Below are 21518 nucleotides of genomic sequence, written 5' to 3' on the forward strand. Positions count from 1 at the left end.
TGCAGTTTTTGTCATACCTGAATCTGGTTTCCTATGGTGAGAACTTGGCCATTCTTTAACCATGAAATCTGTGCAGGAGGAAAACTATCACCAGAAACGCATTGAAAGAAAACATCATGACCTTCTTCACTGCTCAGGGACTGGGGATGAAAGAACACATCGTCCAAACCTAGAAGCACACAAATCACACCCTTGAGACCTGACAGACATTCCTCCAGTCATATACTTCCAACCATTTCCTGTACAAAACACTACAAACATTTTGAGAACATCTGTTTCTTACCTACATGGTTTCCAGTGACCATTTGTATTATTCAGCATAAATGAGCAATATACAGATAGCTTAGACGAGAGGTTGTAAAAATGTGAGAAAATCAACATAAATGGAACATAATGTTTTAATGATGTTATCTGTTGTACATTTGTTGTATATTTGTAGCTGTTATCGTAAAAAGCTGACTAATGTGAAATAATTTTATGTTATTTATTTTACCAAACTATGTAAGTAGATTCAATAATATTTTAATTCTATTGTTTAAATGATTAAAAACAGCTTTTTTTCATGTTATCACATTCCATTAAAGGAATTTTTCACTTTTAACATACATTTTCATGAAAGTTTACTCACCCCTGTTGTCATCCAAGATGTTTATGTATTTTGTTCTTTAGTCGAAAAGAAATTAAGGTTTTTGATGAAAACATTCTTGGATAAATCTCCATATAGTGGACTTCAATGGACTCCAAACGGTTCAAGGGCAAAATTTCAGTTTCAGTGAAGCTTTTAAGGGCTTCAAATGATACCAGACGATGAAAAAGGGTCTTATCTAGTGAAACGATCCTCTTATTTTCTAAAAAAAATTAAAATGTATATGCTTTATAAACACAAATGTTCACCTTGCTCTGTTCTGCTAAGCGCGATCACCACTTCACGTATTACGTAATAACGTTAAAAATGTCACGCTTGACGTAGGCGGATACGCAATGACCATTTTAAACAAAAAACTGACACAAAGACAATTGAATATGTGTCATTGAACATTCAACAACTTTTGAAAGGACCTTCTTCTCCACATTTGTTAACACTGATTCGGTACTGCCTACGTCAAGCGTGACTTTATCAATGTAATCACGTATTACGTGAAGTCGTGATTGCGCTTCGCAGAACAGAGCAAGGCGAGCATTTGAAAAGCATATACATTTTTATTCTTTTTAGAAAATGACTGATCGTTTCGCGAGACCCTTATTCATCGTCTGGTATCATTTAAAGCCCTTTGAAGCTGCACTGAAACTGTCATTTTGACCTTAAACCGTTTGGAGTCCATTGAAGTCCACTATATGGAGAATTATCTATATTAGAATATAAAACCAAAAACAGAATTTGTCATTTCATGTGTAGCATGAATTCAATGTCATTTTATTGATATAGCCTAGCTCTTTTCCCATGTTGTGCATTGTCATAAAAACGTTTGCAAATTAAACAAAACTTTTATAGATAAATACAGTATAATCTGTCAAAAAATATTATATTGAATCAGTATTTGCCCAATGTATTAAAAGTCACCTCCATCCATTTCAGCGTATCTTTTAACCATCCTAAATCTAATTCCAGATGGACATCCCACTTTGAGGAAGCAGGGGTAGTTTGAAGTCCGCCGTTGCTAGGTTACACGTAGAGCAGCACAATGTTTTGACAACCCCTTTGTCAGATTATGCAAGTGTATGAAACATTTGCATGGCACACGTGCATTTACATGGCCCACTTCAATAAGCCGGTATAATATCCAATAAAATCGCAAAAACATGCTTGCAAAAACCACCACATTTTCTACTCACCTAACTCAGATGCAGAAGAGTTCATTTTGACAGAACAGGACAGAAGTAGGAAACAGAGGAAACAGGGCATCTGTACTGAACTCCTTGCAGGACGAGACATGCTGACCCTCTTCTTCTGTGCGATTCATATGATGATAATAGTCCATAGCATCATTCCTCATCTGACCAAATGCATTCATGCACTGTAAAACAAATACTTTAAAGTTATCAAAGACATGAAATGGTTTGTCATACATAATAATTTTTTTAAATAAAGCCTGATAAATAATAACTGTCTGGCAACTTTTTACAACACAAATTCTTGTGCTACACTGCGGGTTTCATTTACAGGTGTGAGAGAAGTCAAACCACAAACTCTCAGTCGCAACATTTGCAGCTGCATACTCCTCTTTTAGTTGTGTGTTTCATTATCATTGTCATCACAGGAACACTTTGTACACTACAGACCTCTTTACTCTCTTCAATGGACCGGCCACTTTACAACACACAGCAGCAAGCCCTCCATTTACTGATGCTGACATGAAAAGAGCAGGACCGCTTTGTACTTAAAGGATCAGTTAGAAGGCTTGTGAGGAACGGTTTCTACCTGATCACATGAGCTTTCATTGGCACCGCGTCCATGTAGGGTGGTCATAGTGAAATGCTTTCCTGATATGGCCATGAATGATGATGTGATAAGATGCTGTTCTTATGTTTATATTTGTCCACATGCTACTGTATTATATCAAGAAACTCTTTTTTAGATGCAAAAAACGAAAGGTACAAAAGCTGTCACTGGGATTTATGTACAATGTATGTTTACGTATGCATACATTTGGTACCATACCTTTGAGGTACTAAGATGCACTTTTTAAAAGGGCACCGCACCAGTAACAACTTTTGTAACTTTTTGTGACAATGTAGCATTTGTCCAAGAAGAGTATTGGCTCATATTATAGGGGCTTAAGGGATCTGGGAAGCAAACGCAATGAGACAGACGACATAATCAGTGAGCGAATGAATGTTTTGCGTTCCAGACAACTCGGATTTCAGGCTGGCGCATCATTTGATGTCACGGACAAGATGGCGTCTACCCCTTCCCAACCTTATGTGAACCATAAACAAACTATAAACACATAATATGCACGAACATGAATGATTTCCAGAAACTGTCTTTGAACAAACGCCTACGTTTGAATAGCTATGATAAAACGATTCTGCAGTTATGTTCACTAGGCGTCTCATAGTGACATCACGCGTTAAACATGTGAATGTGACGCGCGGTTGACTGGAACTGAGGTCAGAAGTCGGATATTTTACGACATAATATCCAAAATTTGAGTTCTCTGGAAAGTCTAATTTTCATCCGTTTATTCAGAAACTCATTCCTGGAGTTTTCAAACTAAGACGGGGTCTTCAGTGTTAAGTTTTTTAGTCTCTGTTTTCAAAGTTCGAAAACTCGAAAGCGTAACCATAGCAAGTGTTATGCATTTTTAAGGAAAACGCACAAGTATGAACGCCGCCTAAGGTAATAAAAACATAACACTTCATTATGTAAGGTCACTGCACACCTCTGAAGACATAGTTACTGTGTGTATATCATCTCTGTCAATAAATCCTCCAAACAATGACACAATAGATCTTTAACCTGTTAAACTCGCTTCCATTTTAATATAGGCCTATAGACATGCTTCATCGGCAACAACATAAACAAATGTCATGTGGCCCAAACTTAACTTCCGGTAGATCTCTGCAAAGAAATGTTATTTAATTTAACAATAGTAATAGTAATATAAATTAATATTAACCTATATCAAATGTAAAATTATATTATATTTATTATATTATTTATTGGTTATATTATTACCAAAACAGAACAGAAGTTAACTTCGGGCCAGGCATGCGTCCGCTCAGACAGTCTAAGCCTGTATACACAGACATGTATATAGGCTCATATCCAACAAAGTGAAATGTTACAAATGTTACAAGTCTCTGGCCTCTATTGTAGACCACATTGTAATGTATTAGGAGCACATGAATGAGTACTTCAAGCATATGACTCATCTGGCATGGGCCGTCGACAGCGGGTGGGAGAGCTAATGGGAACTAATGCCACAAGCCGGGGGTGTGTTTGCTTTAGCCAAACAACACCCCATTAAATGAAGAAGCAGTTTAGCAATTCATTAAGGTAGTGAATATTTGCTACCTGCAGAAACGCAGTTTAAGCACTCTACAGAGAATCCGTTTAATCTGTTTGCTATCGGTCGAAGGTGGACAGGTTTGGTGTTTATCATTAAAAAACGTATCTGATAGATTTTAGGAACTGCTCGATATGCACCTAAGCTTACTAACTGATGGGAATTTTCTATTGTAAACTGTTATTTTTAGAGGCTAAGGATAGGTTCAAATGTAAAATATAATGTTTTTCAGGTAATAATCTTTTCAGGACCTGAGAGACTCCTGACTGTGTGATTGACATTTTTTGATGTTAATTGATTTCACATCATCCTTTTAATAGAAGAGCTCATTTTGTTGCAATAGATGTTACACAGTCTCATATTCCATTTTTGTACACCAACGTGTATGCTACATATACCAACAGATGACTTAATAATATAATTATTTATTGAAAATGGTTGTATCAATGCTCTAATATACAAGGAATAACATGCAATTGCTGCTATTATGGTCTGCAAGTTTCGCAAGTAATAATTTGTTGCTGTCCTTCTGAATCCTTGTATGTCCAAATTTGCTGTTTTTCAGGAAAAAGTTGACAAGCACTTTGTAACACTTTTTATTGGTTATATTTGTAAAAGCCAGAGACAAACACAAAGGTTGACTAATAATAATATTTTTTTAGCAAGAAAATAAACAGCATACAAGGTGTTGGTGGCAACTAATTTAATTAGGTTAATTCTGTCCTTATTTGACATTTTACTTTTCAATTTAAGCAGTTTACCAGTTAAATTTTTTAGGTTCATCAATTAAACATCAGTGTAGTGCTTGCAATTTATGTACAAACAATTACATTACTTGTAATCAACTTTGAAATAAGAAATAATGTTTTTATAAACATTTACAAAAACACTGTACTTACCCATGCAGAGCAGACGTGTCAAGCCTCATGTGCAGCATCTCTGTCAGTGAGCGCTTTCAATACTCTCCTCTGGTTTATCAATGCAACACGCTTGATCTAATGATGGAGCAACAGACACGCATTTACCCGCACACATACACACAGATGGCTCTGAGACCACCGCACACCCTCCACAGTGGGAACAATATGAGAGAGCTAAAGCACCACTCTGCATGTGTTCAGACCCCATTTCCACACTATGCAAAATGAAAGAGGCCACAAATAGAAAAAAAACATGCTTTTGGAGAAAAAAAACGAGAACAATTGTTTTCCAAATCCGTGTAATGGTTATTCAAAAAAGGTGTCCACAAGTCTAATAGCGTTTGTTATACACCCTGGCACAAATCATTTCACACCTGTACGTGTGCTTGGTTGCATGTGACATTCTTCTTTTTCGAAATAAAATGAGCTGATTTAAACAGTGTTTTACATTCTACAGCGATGGCTAAAGCTGGTTTAAAACTAGTTTGATGGACTAGTTTTGATGCACTTATGTTGTTATAATCGCTTCCAATGTTTCCTCAACTGTAATTCGCTTTGGATAAAAGCGTCTGCTAAATGACTAAATGTAAATGTAAAAAAGTCACCAAGGAAAGACAACAATTTAAAAGTCGTATGTATTCGATCAAGGCCAATGAATCATTTATGACTCAGCATGTAAAGCCATTGTTTAAATATTATGTAAAAACACAATGAGTTGGATTGCAAAACCCCATTTATAGTTTTTCACAGATGTGACCATTCTGTGTGAAATGATTAGATGAACGTTTAAAAAGGTTACTATTAACCATCTTGCTTTAGCCAACATGTAGTAAGTCTTTGCAAATGTAAATCGACTTCATTTCTTTTATCAATTCAGCACAATCAGATGTAAATTAAAGTACAAATAGGCTGATTTCTAATCTATGCAAGAGAGTGATTTGAATGAATTGAACAAAGGCCGGTTAGGTTGGCTGGATATGAATTTTGCGGTGTAGAACATCAAACACACAAAGTCTATGAGTGAGAATTGGCTCGAAATCATTTCATGTTGCTACAGTCATTATCAGACAACAATCTGAGGTTGATGCATTGAACAGAACCAGCAGAGAAAACATGCAAGCTGTGATTCTTTATTTACATTCTCAAACAGAAAGACAGTTTATCTTGAAAGAAATACTTGCTATAGAATGAAACATTATTTTTATATGGTTATTATTCATTTTTGTGGTAAATCTGACAGGCTGTGCCCAGATTTCTCCTACACAGTTCCACCATTGCAATGCAATAATAGTTTTTTATTTTTACAATCTGCCTTTACAAATGTCTAAGTGGCCAGCATATTTGCTATGATAATTCACCCAAAAATGACAATTCTGTCACCATTTACTTTTGTTATTTCAAACCTGTATGACTTTCATCTGCAGAACACAAAAGAAAATATTTTGAGGAATGTTGGTAACCAACCAATCACAGTACTCATTGACGTCTATTGTATAGACACAAACACATGCAAGTCAATCCCACCGTTACCAACATTCTTCAAAATATCTTCTTTTGAGTTCTGCAGAAGAAAGAAAGTCATACGGTTTTGGATGAGTAAATGACGACAGAATTGTCATCACTTAAAGTTGAATCTAAGGTCAGAATGTTTCCTGACATAATTCAGTTAAAATTTAAGTAAACAAGATTTTCTAGATAAAAACACCTCACAGTCCACACATCATTGGGCAGACGAGAGCTCTTCCCTTATGAAATCTTTGAATGTCGGTTGTTAACGTTATTTGTAATCAATCAAAATCTATTTCCAGGTGAAAAGGAATTGAAAATACAGCCTTAAGCAATATTAGTTGTCTACAGTTTTAAACGGGTTAAAAGATAAATTATGTCAGTTTCTAGATAAGATGCAACCCAACCCATAAGAAATCTGATAGAACAAAATGAATTTGCTCAGGGAAACAGCACTGCTGTGAAGAGCTGGTACACAGAAAGCTTGTTCTAACATGAGATGAGTCTCTGTGTTGAGACCTGAAAAACATGACACAGTATTGCATATGACCACGTCAACAATACAAATCACTTTTTACAGTGCTGGATGTCAGAAAACAGTAGAAAATACAAATCAGTGACATTATTTTTAACTTATAATATTCATAATCATTCATATATAAAGCAAAATATTTATTACCGTTTTGAATCCATTCATTCCAGGCATGCAGCTGGTCACCATCCACAGCAGATTCTTTGGAATTAACAAAAAATAACATTGCAGACACTTTCGCTACAAGTCATATTGTGAGATAGATTTTCAATAGTTTAACAATTCACGAAACATATTGGGGAAAGCTAAATGTGTATGACGCATACATTTATTATTATTCTTACCATATGAGTGATCCAGCATCAGTTTTCTCATGTCCCACAGCGCTTGAGTGAGATTTGTCAGTTTGTGTTGTAGGTACGCATTCTCCTCCCTGAGAGTGTGAATGGTATCTTGAAGCTCATACGAAACGTTTATTTCTGGAATTAAAGACACGGTCAACAGAAAAAGAGTCAAATGTGTCGAAAACATCATTCTTTAAATGTAATTCAGTCAACCGATTCTTGTGTTCTTCACACACCCAATGACCAAAAGAGCTGATTGAACCGATGCATGCATTTGCATTTAGAAATCAATCCAATTATTATGCACCATTTGTTTTGGTTGGAAAAGGGTGAAAGCACATTGCTACAAACAGATGCATTATTTCAGTATTTTTCTAGAATATCACTGATCACAAAATATATCACTGACTTAAATTCATCTTTTTTCCACATTATGAATAAGAGTAATATAGGTCATCATTATAGTTCGTCTATATGTTTACTAATACATTTTAAAACAATTATACTCCACAGACAATCTTATACTTTTCCAATATAAAACACTATTCTGTTGTTTTTATTTAAAACAAAATTATTTGTGCAATTTAAAACTTGATGGTCTCTCTCACTATCACGATACAAAACGATACATGGGATACAAAACCCACGCTTTTCTGAAAAACAGAATAATAGTATTCATCTTTTTATTATTTATATTCATAAAACAAAGGTAACTTATAAAGAACATCTTATATTACATTCTGTCTGACTGTGACATATTTTAAAACCACATCAAACATGTCTACACAATCCGAAAATATTGTTATGTATTTATTTCCTTTTATTTTAATCCTGCCTTTTTTCTCACTTTTATATCTTTAGATCGTTTATGCATTCATTTTATTTATTTATGTAACGGGGAAATAATTTGAATAATAAAGAGCATAATAAAATGCTAACGGAAGTATTTCATAATCACTTCCGGGTGATGTTCATGCCATGGTCAAATCCAACATGGCTACTCACATGTCAAGATTGAGGGGCTGGAGCCGTGTTCAGAGGTACGATCTATGTTTTTAAGTAAATATCCAAAGAAAGATTTTTTTTAAATAAGTTACGTTTTATTAAATGTGTGAATGTCTTTTGTTATAGCGGCAGTGTGCACGTGATAAAGTTAAACTCTTTCACTATTTTGACAGATATACGTAAAATAAACTGTGCTCTGGTGGCAAAACAACGTTTTCTCTAGCTTTTAATTGCCATGCTATAAATGCATGACATGGCATATACATTTGGTTTAACTGAGTCATAAACAGTGACAATATCCTGCTGAAGAAGAACATAAGCTATCAGAGCTATAAGCTCATTTTCCATAAAACCATTGCTAGCTTTCTTTATGTAAGGTCTTATTTCTGTTGGTCTCGATTGGTTCTTCTCCGGCCACATCCCAGTAAAAGGACCCAAAACATTACCAGAGCAGAGACCCACAGAGACTGTTCTAGTTTCCATGAAAACCAACACGCATAAATCCATTCGAATGCTTTATGTTGTGGGTCATGACTGGTGTTTATTTGACATCATGCACAGGTGTGGCATTGCAGTATGTAGACAGTACAGCAGTGGCGGATCATATCCCAACATATCTCTGTCCACATCGTTACCCGGCATCCCTAAACCTGTCTTTGCATCTGTGGACGGCCATGAGACACACGAGACAAAAATTACCACCTTAGAAAACGGACTTAAAGTCGCTTCTCAAAACAAATTTGGTCAATTCTGCACAGTTGGAAGTAAGTATATTCCATGATGTGTAAATATTTATAGGTTAATCTTAAACTTCTGGTTAACTGCCTTGTTTGCTTTTTAGTTTTAGTTAACTCGGGCTCACGCCACGAAGCGAAATATCCCAGTGGAATCGCACACTTTTTGGAAAAGCTTGCATTTTCTGTAAGTAAATGAGATATTTAAAAAATGAGTCGATGTCTATATTGTTTTTGAACTAATGAACTAATTCATTGCTCACTATTAAGTCTACAGCCCAGTTTGGAAGTAAGGATGAAATTCTCCTCACACTCGAGAAACATGGAGGCATATGTGACTGCCAAACATCCAGGTTTCACAATTCATCAAACTTTTAGTCCAAAGTAGACATATATATATTCTAATACACATCTTTAAGCTTATTTACCACACATACACTGACACATTTGAATGATCTTTGCTGTCATTCATACGGATCTCTTAGCATTTTATTTGATTGTGCTGATTTGTTCATATTTGAAGAGACACAACAATGTACGCGGTATCGGCTGAAGTGAAGGGGCTGGATACTGTAGTGAACCTGCTGGCAGATGCTGTGCTTCAGCCCCGTTTATTAGGTGAGCACCCTGCAACCCCGTCGATGGGCTCTGTCAATGAATCTTAAAAACATTCAGAGATTATATGATGCTGTGATTCTGCAGATGAGGAGATTGAGATGACCAGAATGGCTGTTCGCTTTGAATTAGAGGATCTGAACATGAGACCCGATCCAGAGCCTTTATTAACAGAGATGATTCATGCTGTAAGTGGGACTTTTTTACACTGTTCGTTTAGGTATGTGATGAGGATAAATCAAAATATAATATGATTCTTAAAGATTTCTGCCAATCTCATATTAATCGCGAGTGCCTATACGGTAATATTGCATACATTGTATCTTGTAGAAGAGGATTTAGTTTGATCATATTTCTAAAAGAGAGATACAGCTATACGGTTATTTCCGGAAAAACACGAGCCGCTAGAGGTGGGAAGGTGTGGGCAGAGTGCGATGGAACTACAGCACGAGCAAGCAACACATCATCACATTAATCCCTTCGTGTTTTGTGCATAACGCACGTACAAGAAGTCAGAATGCATGACATAGCATGATACCCGATCTTTAAGTCTGACATACCTGAATATATAAATCAGTAAAACAATTATGTATGAGTCGGAGAGTTCTGTTTCCAAAATCTGAGTCATGATTTCAGCTGTTGTAGAAAAGCCTTTATAAGCACTTCGCCTTAATTCTATTTCACTGCAAAAAGTTGTATAAAAAAACCTAGAAAGTAAAATAAATGTTCGGTATTATTGCGTGAATCAATGTCTCATGTAAATTATGTAAAAGTCCATTCCTGCTCGGTTGCTATTATGAATAAATCGTAGAACAAACCATATCAAAATCAGAAACATTTCTACCATAACATGTTTATTTAGCTGTTGATCAATAAATCATGTCATATTGTATTTCCGCTGTTAGGCAGCATACCGAGGCAACACCGTGGGTCTCTCTCGCTTCTGTCCTGCTGTTAACATTGACAAGATTGACAGAACGCTGCTTCATAAGTACCTACAGAGCTATTACTGCCCGGAGCGGATGGTGCTGGCGGGGGTCGGGATCGAACACGAGCAACTCGTTCAGTGTGCCAGGAAATATCTGCTCAATGTTAAACCGGTATGGGGTGAGAGCACACTTGCCAACATCGACCGGTCTGTAGCTCAGTACACAGGAGGCATCGTGAAGGTGAGCGAAGCCCGACGCACACATCGTCTGGTATTTTGAAGGTTTCTTAAGATAAACTGCTTGTGTGATGTTAGACGGTGAAGGACATGTCTGATGTCAGCTTGGGTCCTACGCCTATACCGGAACTGACACACATCATGATTGGCCTGGAGAGCTGCTCTTTCCTGGTTGGTTATAGAAAATGTTTAAAGCAATTGAATTTCACAGTAGTTATCTGAATGTTGATTTCATATGTGGCTTTGTTGTTTGCGACTGATAGGAGGATGATTTTATCCCCATCGCCGTCCTCAATATGATGATGGGGGGAGGCGGGTCCTTTTCGGCCGGGGGTCCAGGAAAAGGCATGTTCACCCGTCTTTACCTTAATGTGCTCAACAGGTGCGCCATAATCACTTGCTCTTAAATACTCTGATTGTAAGTGCTTAAAAATGGCAACGGCTGCATGAGAAAGGATGTTTTTAGCATTGTTTATCTTTTTTGTAAAGGCATCACTGGATGTACAATGCTACCTGCTACCATCACAGCTATGAAGATAGCGGTTTGCTTTGCATCCATGCAAGCGCAGACCCTCGGCAGGTACAGCTTCATTTTCGTAAGAAATATTCCTATAGCACGTCAAAACTTGAATACAGTTATTTGTGTTTAGGTGCGCGAAATGGTGGAGATCATTACACGAGAGTTTATTCAGATGAATGGAACGGCAGGAGAAGTAAGACTCTCTTCTCTTTATTTGTGATGTAATGCTGGAATGCGATATTAAGAAAGTTTCTTCTATTTCTCGTGTAGATGGAGCTGGAGAGGGCCAAGACGCAACTGAAATCAATGCTCATGATGAACTTAGAATCACGGCCGGTCATCTTTGAGGACGTAGGTCGGCAAGTACTTGCAACAGGGAGGAGAAAACTGCCAAATGAGCTTTGTGACCTTATCAGTAAGTACCGATATTTACTTAAATGGCTTAAAGAAATAGTTCACCAAAACAACAACAACTCTGTCATCATTTATTCACCCTCGGGTTGTTCCAAATCTGTACAAGGAAGCTATTTGGAAGAATGTCAGTAACCAAACACATCTCATCCCCCTTTTACTACCATAGTAGGGAAAATAAATACTCTGGGAGTCAATGGGCCATGAGATCTGTTTGGTTACGGACATTCTTCCGAATATCTTCTTTTGTGTTCGGCATTACATAAAGAAATGTATGTGAATGAAGACAGAATTGTAATTTTTGGGTGAACTGGCCCTTTAAGGAGTGATTTCTTAGCAATGCCATTCACCGGCTCTGTCCTGTTAAGTCTCTCTAACTGATTTGGATGATATTGAAGGACATTTCTAATGAGATGAGATCGTTTACACTATATCTCCGTTGCTGTAGGTAATGTAACAGCCAGTGACGTCAAGAGGGTCACGACAAAAATGCTGCGCAGTAAACCAGCCGTGGCTGCGTTGGGAGATCTTGCAGAGCTTCCCTCTTATGAGGACATCCAGGCTGCTCTGACTAGTAAAGATGGACGTCTGCCTCGCATATATCGCCTGTTCCGATAGTGGACCCACAAGTGACGCCATCTAGAGGATAACGACTGAACCCACAAGAGTAGAATTTAACTCCACATACATCACGTACAGATTGGTTTATCTTGTGTAAAATGAATGTGGTTATTTTACACATTTCCAGCATTGTGAATCAGTAAAACAATGTACAGATATCTGCACTGCGGTGGACATTCGATGAACGTATACCAGATATATTTGGTAGCTTTAAAAGGATACCCCAGTAACACTATTAAATTGATCTTACACAGAATAAATGTTTGCTATTTACAATTGTAGTGAAAACTGTATACTGGGTCTTTTATGTATTTCTATGCTACAACTCATTTATTTATGTCGTACTTTTTTTTCATTTATGTACTTTTTGTTGGATCACCCCTTAAGACACCCAGTATTTATTATATTTTCATGGAAGCGTATTCACATAGTGAAAAGATGGTTGATTTGATATAACTTAAAACATTTGTATTCCCCTGGAAAAATAAAAGCTTGGTTCTTTCCGCCATGATCTTATACATATAAATGATATTTTTTGTCTCTGTCATATAGGTCTCTTCGAACAATCCTGGTCCATAAGAACTTTTCAGTTACACAAATGTTTGTTTTAAAATACAACCAACAGAATATTTATAACCGATTTAAAATGTTAAACAAAAATCTTTAAGATGCAATTATATATGATATACAATATTACTAATAATAACTAAATAAAAAGTAAAACCCCATGTGCTTCTGAACCAGTGTTTACATCTTGCAAAGTTATCTGTACATTTTAAATGTTCAATAACAGGTTTGCGATGATGTGTCGAAATAACACCAACTTGAGTATGAGTCAGAATTCTTGTATTACTCAATGTAAACAAATATTGGTACATGCTATTATTTGGTTTGAAACAAGAATGTATTTAAAGTCACTGAGGCAATTGTGAACGAGATCGCAGGCACTTTCAGTACACAAACAACTGAAACGTACATGGACGTGCCACTTGATGTTACTCCACCGTTGCTTTGATCCATACATAAGCAATACCGTTATCTCATCCGACATCAAATAAGCTGAATAACATAGTTAAGGCAATGAACTCAAGTATAGTCTGTGCCTCCCTTTTAGATCTTTCCACACACACATTTCAACCCAATTCATCTAGTAGTTTCTCTACGATCACATGATATCGCTTCACCTATCAATAACACAAGTGATGATAGCAGCACGTTTCCCCTATGATGTCACAGTAAAGGTCCCATTCAAAAAGATCATTATTAGGTTACTGCTCGTATAAGAGACCCAGGAGCTGATAAACCATAAACATGATCGGCTAGCTGGTTAGTGAGTTGTGTAAGGTGTCAGTAAAAGTTAAGAATCTGTGGCAATGTAACACTATCAGTTAAAACCAAATGCAGGACTGTTGAAGCGTACCAGGTACATATCAGAATACAAAATAATGCAAAAACAAAGTATTGATGGATGTATAGTACAATGCGGACGTATGCGTTAGGTCAACTTGATTTACATTGGTCAGTATAATTTATAAAACATTTTTTCGTTCAATAAAACATTATCCAAAGCTAGCTGCTAAACTTTCAAGCTCCTTTAGGGGTCCCTGGCCTGTGCAACAAAGCTTGACATTGCACTTCAGCAAAGGGCAGATGAGTGCCGTGACATCTATAGCATCGAGTTTTCCTTTGGTCCTGAAAGTCCAGCTTTCCCGTCAGTAACTCCGTATATAAAACGAACGGTTTTAGCAGCCGTGGTTTTATTTAGCGCACTGGTCCCAGATCAGGATATTGTGCAAACAGTGCTGTTATTCTGGTTTTTCATGGCTGCATCTCTCTTCTTCAGCTCACGGGTGATTCTTCGCTTGATTCCATCTAAGTACAGACCTCTGTCGAACTGACCGGCACCCAAAGGAATGCTGGGGACAATAAAACAATAGTTAATATTGAAACCTGACTGAATGTTATCCTTATATTAAACCTACAATTATTGTTTTATAAATGAACGAATAAAGACACAACTATTGAAAAACAACTGAACACATTTCAAATCTCTCATAGATGGCACTTACTTATCTCTACCAGGACGAAGCTTAACCTGAAACATGCCAACGACAGGCCGGTGGTCCGATGTCTTAATTGCCGAGCAAGATGTGTACTTGACTGCTTTAATGTCATCTGCCTGTCTGTTTCGATAAAGAATTCGGTCCTGTCAACACATCAGAAAAATGACATTACGGATAGGTATACGTTGATAAATGAGAACACAAAGCTGTTTTTACATTTTTGCCTTACAGTATATGAAGGTGTTCTCTGCTTTGTGGTGGTGTCATAGACGTCACAACCGATATCAAACTTGTAAGTAGGTGGAAAGTGAATCTGTGCTTCCTGAAACCCATTGAAAATGGAACCTGCAAATTGACGGAGTATGATAAAAAATGCCTTAATGCACATTTGGCTTTATGGAAAAAAAAACAGCATAAAGATGGATCTTGTTAAAACATGCCTTCCTTCATCTCTTTAGACAGCTGATCATGTTGTAACAGCAAGCTCATGCCTGCATCTTGGTTCAAAATGGCTTCCACCTCTCCTCTGGCTTTATTCAAGCGGAAGTTAAAATCTCCGAACCAGAAGACTTCATCGAAGCGGGTCGTGACATCAGCTGAGAACGAAGAACGAGCAAATCGTGTTCATTACGAGAAATGCAGTGGGGTCATATCTTGTGAAAGCACGATCAATGGCACTCACAGGACGTGGAGCGGTACGGGTTGGTATCAGGGAGGTTTCTAGGGAGAGCCAAAGCTTCTATGATCTTGTTATAGTCCAAGATTCTCTCATAAACTTTAGTATCTCCAGCTGAAACAAAGATTTTTGGTTTATGTCTGTAAACTGAAATCTTGTTGGCATAATTGGTAATAATGAAATCATCGACATTTCACTCACAAGTAAAATGGGACGTGATGAAAAGGAAAGACGTCCCGAAGAAAGTGAAGCAGATACCAACGGCTCCTTTGGTTTTAATCTGAGATATGATCCGGGTGGTGACTGTAGCATGTTCTACCTCTGTAGTAGCAAAAAAACATCAAATGTAGAAAAAAACTACTTTTATTAGGCAAGTGGCATGACTGAAGTCTTTATCTTATGCGATTAAATAAGTAAGAAAATTAAAATGAGGACAAAAAAAATAATTTACATTCTAAGTAAAAAACAGAAAAAACATCTGATCAACGTTCAGCTTTAACATCTAAAGACATTTTAGACTAATAAAATCTTTCTTATGAAAATGTACATAAAAAGTATATAATGGCCAGTGCCAGCCTTACCTGAACAGAACCATATGAGATCTCTTCGTACAAAAACAGTGAGATAAAGAACACCGTGGGCTGCTGCGTATAGCATCACATAATATGGCCCGAGAGTCTCCTGTAGACGGATCTCCCACTCCCTCCTGTTGACAGTCAGACAGGAACATAAACAGAGTACATGTGAAGAATATATCAAAAGGACTGATATAAAAAGAACATTATTCTTACCTATCTGGGCAACCTTCCTGAACTCCAATAACATACATATCCTGTGCGAAGTCTGTGTCGGTTGGAAGCAGCAGATCATCCAGGTTGTACGGCAGCTCCTGAGATCAAGAGGGATAATTTAGGCTACGCTGCCATGCAGCAAAACATTAGACAGGACGGCACTGTACTTCCACACCTTCTCTCCCTGCATGTTCCATGTGGCGATGTAGATGCCAAGCCGTCTCTCAGGGAAGTAGCGGTCCAGCTCTTCTGCCCCGAGTAAGGCACCGTTTCCAAGAACACTACCCTCCAGGAAACTCCTAGAAGAAACATGTTAAGAAACATATTAGACCAGAAGAAAGAAATGAGGAAATTCCCAAGCATCAAAAGATACAAAATTATTTTTAAATAGTTCACAGAAAAAACGAAACTGTCATTATTTATTCACCCTGATATTACTTTATTTTGCTTTTTGTGGAACACAATTAAATATATTTTTCAGACATGTGGATTTGTGCCCATACAACGGAAAGCAATGAGGGCCAATGAGGTTACCAACATTCTTCAGAATATCTTGTGTTCTGCAGAAGAAAGTAAGTCATACAGTAAATGATGACAGAATTTTCTGGTCTGTCCCTTTAAATGTATTTTTGCAGGTAACTGTAAACTCTCTAATGAATATGTGGACACTGTACGGAAAGTACAATAGCTTTGTACACATTACGGAAAGATCTTCCACAACCAGTTTTCAAAGTTGCAGACACTGAAATAGCATATCACTGATCCAATAATCTCCTCTCATTCAATGCTCAGTTTCACTTCTGTGAAACTAAAGCTGTTCAAGACATTGCAAAGGTCTACATCAATCGCGCCTATAATAAACGAAATCATTCCGATCATCTGATCTGATGTAGCGTCCTGTTAAATACGTCATTTATTACAAATAGGCTTTAACACAATTGGAGGAGCAGTTAACCAAGACGACACATCGTGTGATCTTGAAGTGAACCTAAATCCAATTGGGTTGCAACAGTTCAAGCAACACACAAACTCAAAATGCTCTCACCTGTTCCTCACATCCCTGGGTCTGATGGGGTTCAGCACGCTATAGTTGGACTTCATGGAGTGAACGGAGGCATTGTCTGACACCATGGTCTCGAAAAGCTGGCTGTCGCTCAGGTTCCTCTGAAGCCTCTCCGACCGCCCCCTTCTCCCCACTGCACTGTAATCCAAACAATCCCTGTCAATCCGATTAGTGGCCCTCAGGGACGCAGAAGCTACGCTCTGATCCAGAGGAGGAAACGTGCCGGTTGGCAGTAATGGAGAAAGAACTATTCTGGACGGTTTCATGCGCTCTTTCGAATCCCAACGCTCAAGTGGGGACATGTCAGTCTCTGAGAGACTACCGGACCAGTTCCTGAACGGTGCCGGCGTCTCCATGCTCGGACGTCCAGATGTAAGACTTTGTCCATTCTTTAAACCCAGCGGACTGCCTGACACGGGTGTTGAGGTTTCTTCTTTGAGCGAATCGGAGGAAGAGCCCGTCTCTCCCGGGTCTGTGAGACTCTCCTGGCTGTTCCTCAATCGGCTCCCTCTGACCTTCTGATCAAATGAGTTTCTTCCTCCCATCGCCAATCCCAAGGGTTTTGGAAGAGAGGGAGGCCGAGGCTGAAATGGACAGAGCTTGTGTTCATCCAGAAGAAGTCTGGCTTCATCAAATGGCTTTTTGATGTCGCTGAGCTCTTCTTCGTCCTTGTTGTCTTTACTGGCGTCTACATTGAGATCAGTAACGTCTGCTTTGTAAGCTGGCTCTCCTGACCTGAGATCAGTGGTGTTAAATGGGATGATGCTTTCTCCATGTTTACTCATCCTATTGCCAGACTTGGTTTAGATGTAAACAAGCTCCATGGTACCCGTGTGGTTACATCCTGTGGAGACGGAGAGAAAGTGATGCTTATGCGTATGGAAACATCTAAAGATTAACGTTTCATTTGTTTATATTTTCAAGAGACAGTAAATAATACCAATATGTCTGTTAAACGAATGCATATAATACCGCAACACATCGAAGCAGACATTTGTAGTTGGAGAACCGAAAGAAATGATTGCACAATATTTAGTAAAGTGCAATGAAGGTGAGGAATGTGTGATGATATGTTCGCACGAAATCTTTGTTTTTCGTTGCGATGCTAAATTAAGCGATGACCCAACATCTGATCTAGCACAACATTCAGATTACTTTCATCCCTTATCAAACCATGAAAAATAAGTAAAACACATCTAAAATGCAATAAATAATGGAATATATATTTTGATTTTCCGTTACCTTCAGCTCGCTGAAGAAACTTACTGCACTTCCTTAGCAACGCGCGTCAACCAACAACCTCACAAGAGGGAGCTCGAGCAGATCATCTCAGTGTGTTATGCAACAGCGCCATCTAGCGAAAACATCCAGTGACACGCGTTAGAAATACATTTATTTTTGTCGATTTTAACAACGTTTATGCGTTTTTATGCCGTGTTCTAAAGTGGTTTAGCGACTTTAAACGATGAAAACCTCAAGATAAATAATTGACGAAATTATTTGTGGTTGTTAAAAGGCTTTTTGTGAGGATAATATCAATCCATTGTTCCTTGAATTTAATGTGAGTTCGTTTGCAAAGATGCGACTCTAACAAAACGAATCTCACCTTATATAATTAACCTTTTTTTATTTGTAATTTATTTATTTGTTTTTTATTTCAGCATATTTTCATTCCCAACTAAAGAGGGCGCTGTAGGCTTGAAAATGAACATTTTTCTAGCTCTTCTGACGTAGGTCCCCGGCGTTGCCAAGTTTCAAAACGTAAGAATGCTTGTTGCGTTCTTTAACTCGTGCGGTACCAACCAACTGCCAGATGTAGATACATAATTTCATATCTAAATTTAACGCAATTTTATTATAAATATGTGCGGGATGGGCGGTAAAAGATCTCATTTTCGCTGCCCGACAGTTGTTTTCAACCAGGTGTAAAACCTGCAATCTGGCAACACAGCGAGCTTGACACATGGGCAGATCATAGACAGAAGTGATAAATGAGAACAGTTCGGATGACTCGCGTGAAGGTTAAAAACAAGTCGATTCGTAAACATATAGATCCTTCCGATTTGCCTTATATGCGAATTGATTTAGCTTTTATTTGGAGTCACAATCAACCTTGTAATATCCATTTTTAGATCCGATGTGTGACGAAACCCGGCTTAAAAATGTGTAACACGGACAGTAAACTGAACGAGTGACTCACGATGAGCATCACTACAGTGCAAAGTCAAGTCTGGGCGCTTCTGACTCAATCGTTCAAACAGCCAATGGCTCTCATAAGGTGGATGATAACTAAACTTATATATCGAGTGTCGTTGAGAACGCTTCCGTCACGGGAGATGGCCGGTGAATCAATAGTTGGCAACAAAAGAAGGAAGATGGTATGTTATGTACTTTACATGTGGGCTTTGCCTTCTTGATTGTCTATCTCAAGATAATATCTCTATATATAATGAATAATGAATGAATTTCTTTATTATAACTATAGGCCTATGTAGTAAATTATACATTTACTTTATATTATTATTTTATACTTAAATCTTAGGATTATTCAGTCAGGGTTTTGAGGCGAAGACATGACTTTTGACATTTTTACCAATTATCTTATTAAACTAGTAACGTAGTAATATAAATACTAAGGTAAGTCATCTTTATTAATATGGGGGTCCCTGAGATGGGTGAGGGGGTTTCTGGGAGGAAACCCCGTTCTTTTCAAATCAAAGCCGAGATATGTATATAAATCAAGTCACTGAATCTGAATCACTGGATTGTGTTTTGTGTTTCAGGTTGTAGGACTGGGAAATCCAGGTATGAATGGCTCTCGACATAGTGTGGGTATGGCTGTCCTCACAAGATTAGCTGAACATCTGGAAACACCTGACAGCTGGAGATCAGACCGGCAGGTGTCAGGGGAGGTCATTGTAACAGAACATCAAGGCGTCCAGTTGGTTCTGCTCCGGCCCAAGTTGCTCATGAATGTCAATGGGGTTAGCGTGGCGAAGGCGGGTATGTGATGCATTGTATCGGCTTACGTAATTTCGGTCCTATAATAAGTTAACTTATTATAGATACAGATTTGTAAGACCCTGCTCATTTTTATTTTTCATACTAAGACATGTTAATATGCTCACAGGTGTGTGTCATTTTTTCCTCCAGCAAGCAAATTTTTTATTCAACCTGAACATATTCTCTTGATTCATGATGAGCTCGACAAGCCGCTTGGGAAGTTTGGCATTAAACACGGTGGCAGCGCAAGGTGAATGAGTTTTGCTGACTTGAAAAATCTTGTTACACTGATGTGATTTGTCATTGATTTGACCTTCTCTTTTAATAATTTACTTTTAGGGGTCACAATGGTGTGAGGTCATGCGTGGATTGTCTTCATACTGATGTAAGCGAACATTTGTCATAAAATCAACACTTCTGTTAAATGGATACATTTGTATTAACAAAATAAACTTGGCTGGCAGGTGATGCCGCGGTTGCGGATCGGTATCGGACGACCATCTGGTCAAACGCCTGTTGACCGTCACGTTTTGGGACGCTTTTCACAAGAGGAACAGAAAGTACTGGATTCTGCCGTGAAACAGAGTTTGGATGTTTTGCTGATGTATCTTACAGACTCTCAATCCCAAAGTTCCCCAGCAGAGGGAAGCAGAGCATCACGAAAGAGAAAAGAAAGGGCACTCTCACCAGCTCAAGATGATACAACAGTACTGAATCAAAAATGACATCAGTGTATCATTTTTACAATCCATAGTATTTTGAATTGCTCAACAAGTAGTTCAATTTTGTTAGGTTGCAAGTTGTTGTATATGTGAGAGACATACGGGTATTATATAAAAAATGTATGTTTCCTGTAATAAAATAAAATAATGTTACCTAAAATATATATGTATTATTTTAAAAACTTAAACTTAGTAAAAATGAGAAATTCAGTAATAAAACGAAATAAATTTCAGCTGAGGTATTCATTTTATTTAAACGTGAACAGAATGGATCTCACTTTAATCTTGTGTGTCATTTGCAGTATTGTGATGCTTCGTTTGGTTAAAGCAAATAGCATGTTTCGCCATGAATTTAAACATATGACTATGATTATTCAGATGTTTCCAAATGCAGATGTCATCTTCAGGGCTCTCTGCTAAAGTTTGAAATGTCTGCAGAAAGAAAAAGCTATATCAATAATCAAAGCTGTCTTTTCTCAGTGAAATCAGAAATTTACAACATTCTGAACAGTTTAATGGATTATGAAAATTTTCCATTTAATACAAATCTTTACGCACACCATACTACACTCAAAGAAACATTCATGTGACAATTGAGCAGTGATGTAAAAACGGTTGTGAAAGACCAAACGTTCTCAACAAAATAGTTTTTATGTGCAGATTGTGCACATGTTTCTTTTTGTCAAGCTAAAATCCAAACCATCATTTTTTTCTAAACATGGGTTAATATTTCTTGCTAAAATGTTATGTTTCTGATATTAGCGTGAGCAATTGATGTCTTAAGGGTATTGATTCAAGTAGCATTTGTATCCTTTAA

At 37.6% G+C, this 21518-nt stretch overlaps 3 protein-coding genes across 3 annotated transcripts; 2 read left to right on the forward strand and 1 right to left on the reverse strand.

The window, feature by feature from the left end:
- Positions 1-8274: 8274 nt before the first annotated feature.
- On the forward strand, positions 8275-13110 carry pmpca (peptidase, mitochondrial processing subunit alpha). The gene is made up of 13 exons (XM_079481859.1): positions 8275-8352; positions 8879-9081; positions 9159-9238; positions 9322-9404; positions 9575-9669; positions 9754-9854; positions 10572-10835; positions 10910-11002; positions 11095-11213; positions 11321-11411; positions 11482-11544; positions 11622-11766; positions 12211-13110. Exons 1-13 carry the CDS (start codon positions 8291-8293, stop codon positions 12378-12380), a joined length of 1569 nt encoding a protein of 522 aa, XP_079337985.1. The 5' UTR covers positions 8275-8290; the 3' UTR covers positions 12381-13110.
- Positions 13009-18335, reverse strand: inpp5e (inositol polyphosphate-5-phosphatase E). The gene is made up of 11 exons (XM_079481845.1): positions 18219-18335; positions 16959-17820; positions 16089-16212; positions 15914-16011; positions 15704-15828; positions 15324-15443; positions 15129-15236; positions 14887-15042; positions 14676-14791; positions 14453-14589; positions 13009-14299 (listed from the first exon to the last, which is right to left on the reverse strand). The coding sequence occupies exons 2-11, from the start codon at positions 17759-17761 to the stop codon at positions 14164-14166; spliced, it is 1923 nt and encodes a 640-aa protein (XP_079337971.1). The 5' UTR covers positions 17762-17820; positions 18219-18335; the 3' UTR covers positions 13009-14163.
- Positions 18336-18682: 347 nt separating this feature from the next.
- ptrh1 (peptidyl-tRNA hydrolase 1 homolog) lies at positions 18683-21198 on the forward strand. Its single transcript, XM_079481872.1, has 5 exons — positions 18683-19354; positions 19760-19979; positions 20130-20229; positions 20319-20364; positions 20444-21198. Exons 1-5 carry the CDS (start codon positions 19178-19180, stop codon positions 20702-20704), a joined length of 804 nt encoding a protein of 267 aa, XP_079337998.1. The 5' UTR covers positions 18683-19177; the 3' UTR covers positions 20705-21198.
- Positions 21199-21518: the final 320 nt, after the last annotated feature.

This window comes from Barbatula barbatula (assembly GCF_947034865.1).
Source record: "Barbatula barbatula genome assembly, chromosome: 2".
NCBI lineage: Eukaryota > Metazoa > Chordata > Actinopteri > Cypriniformes > Nemacheilidae > Barbatula > Barbatula barbatula.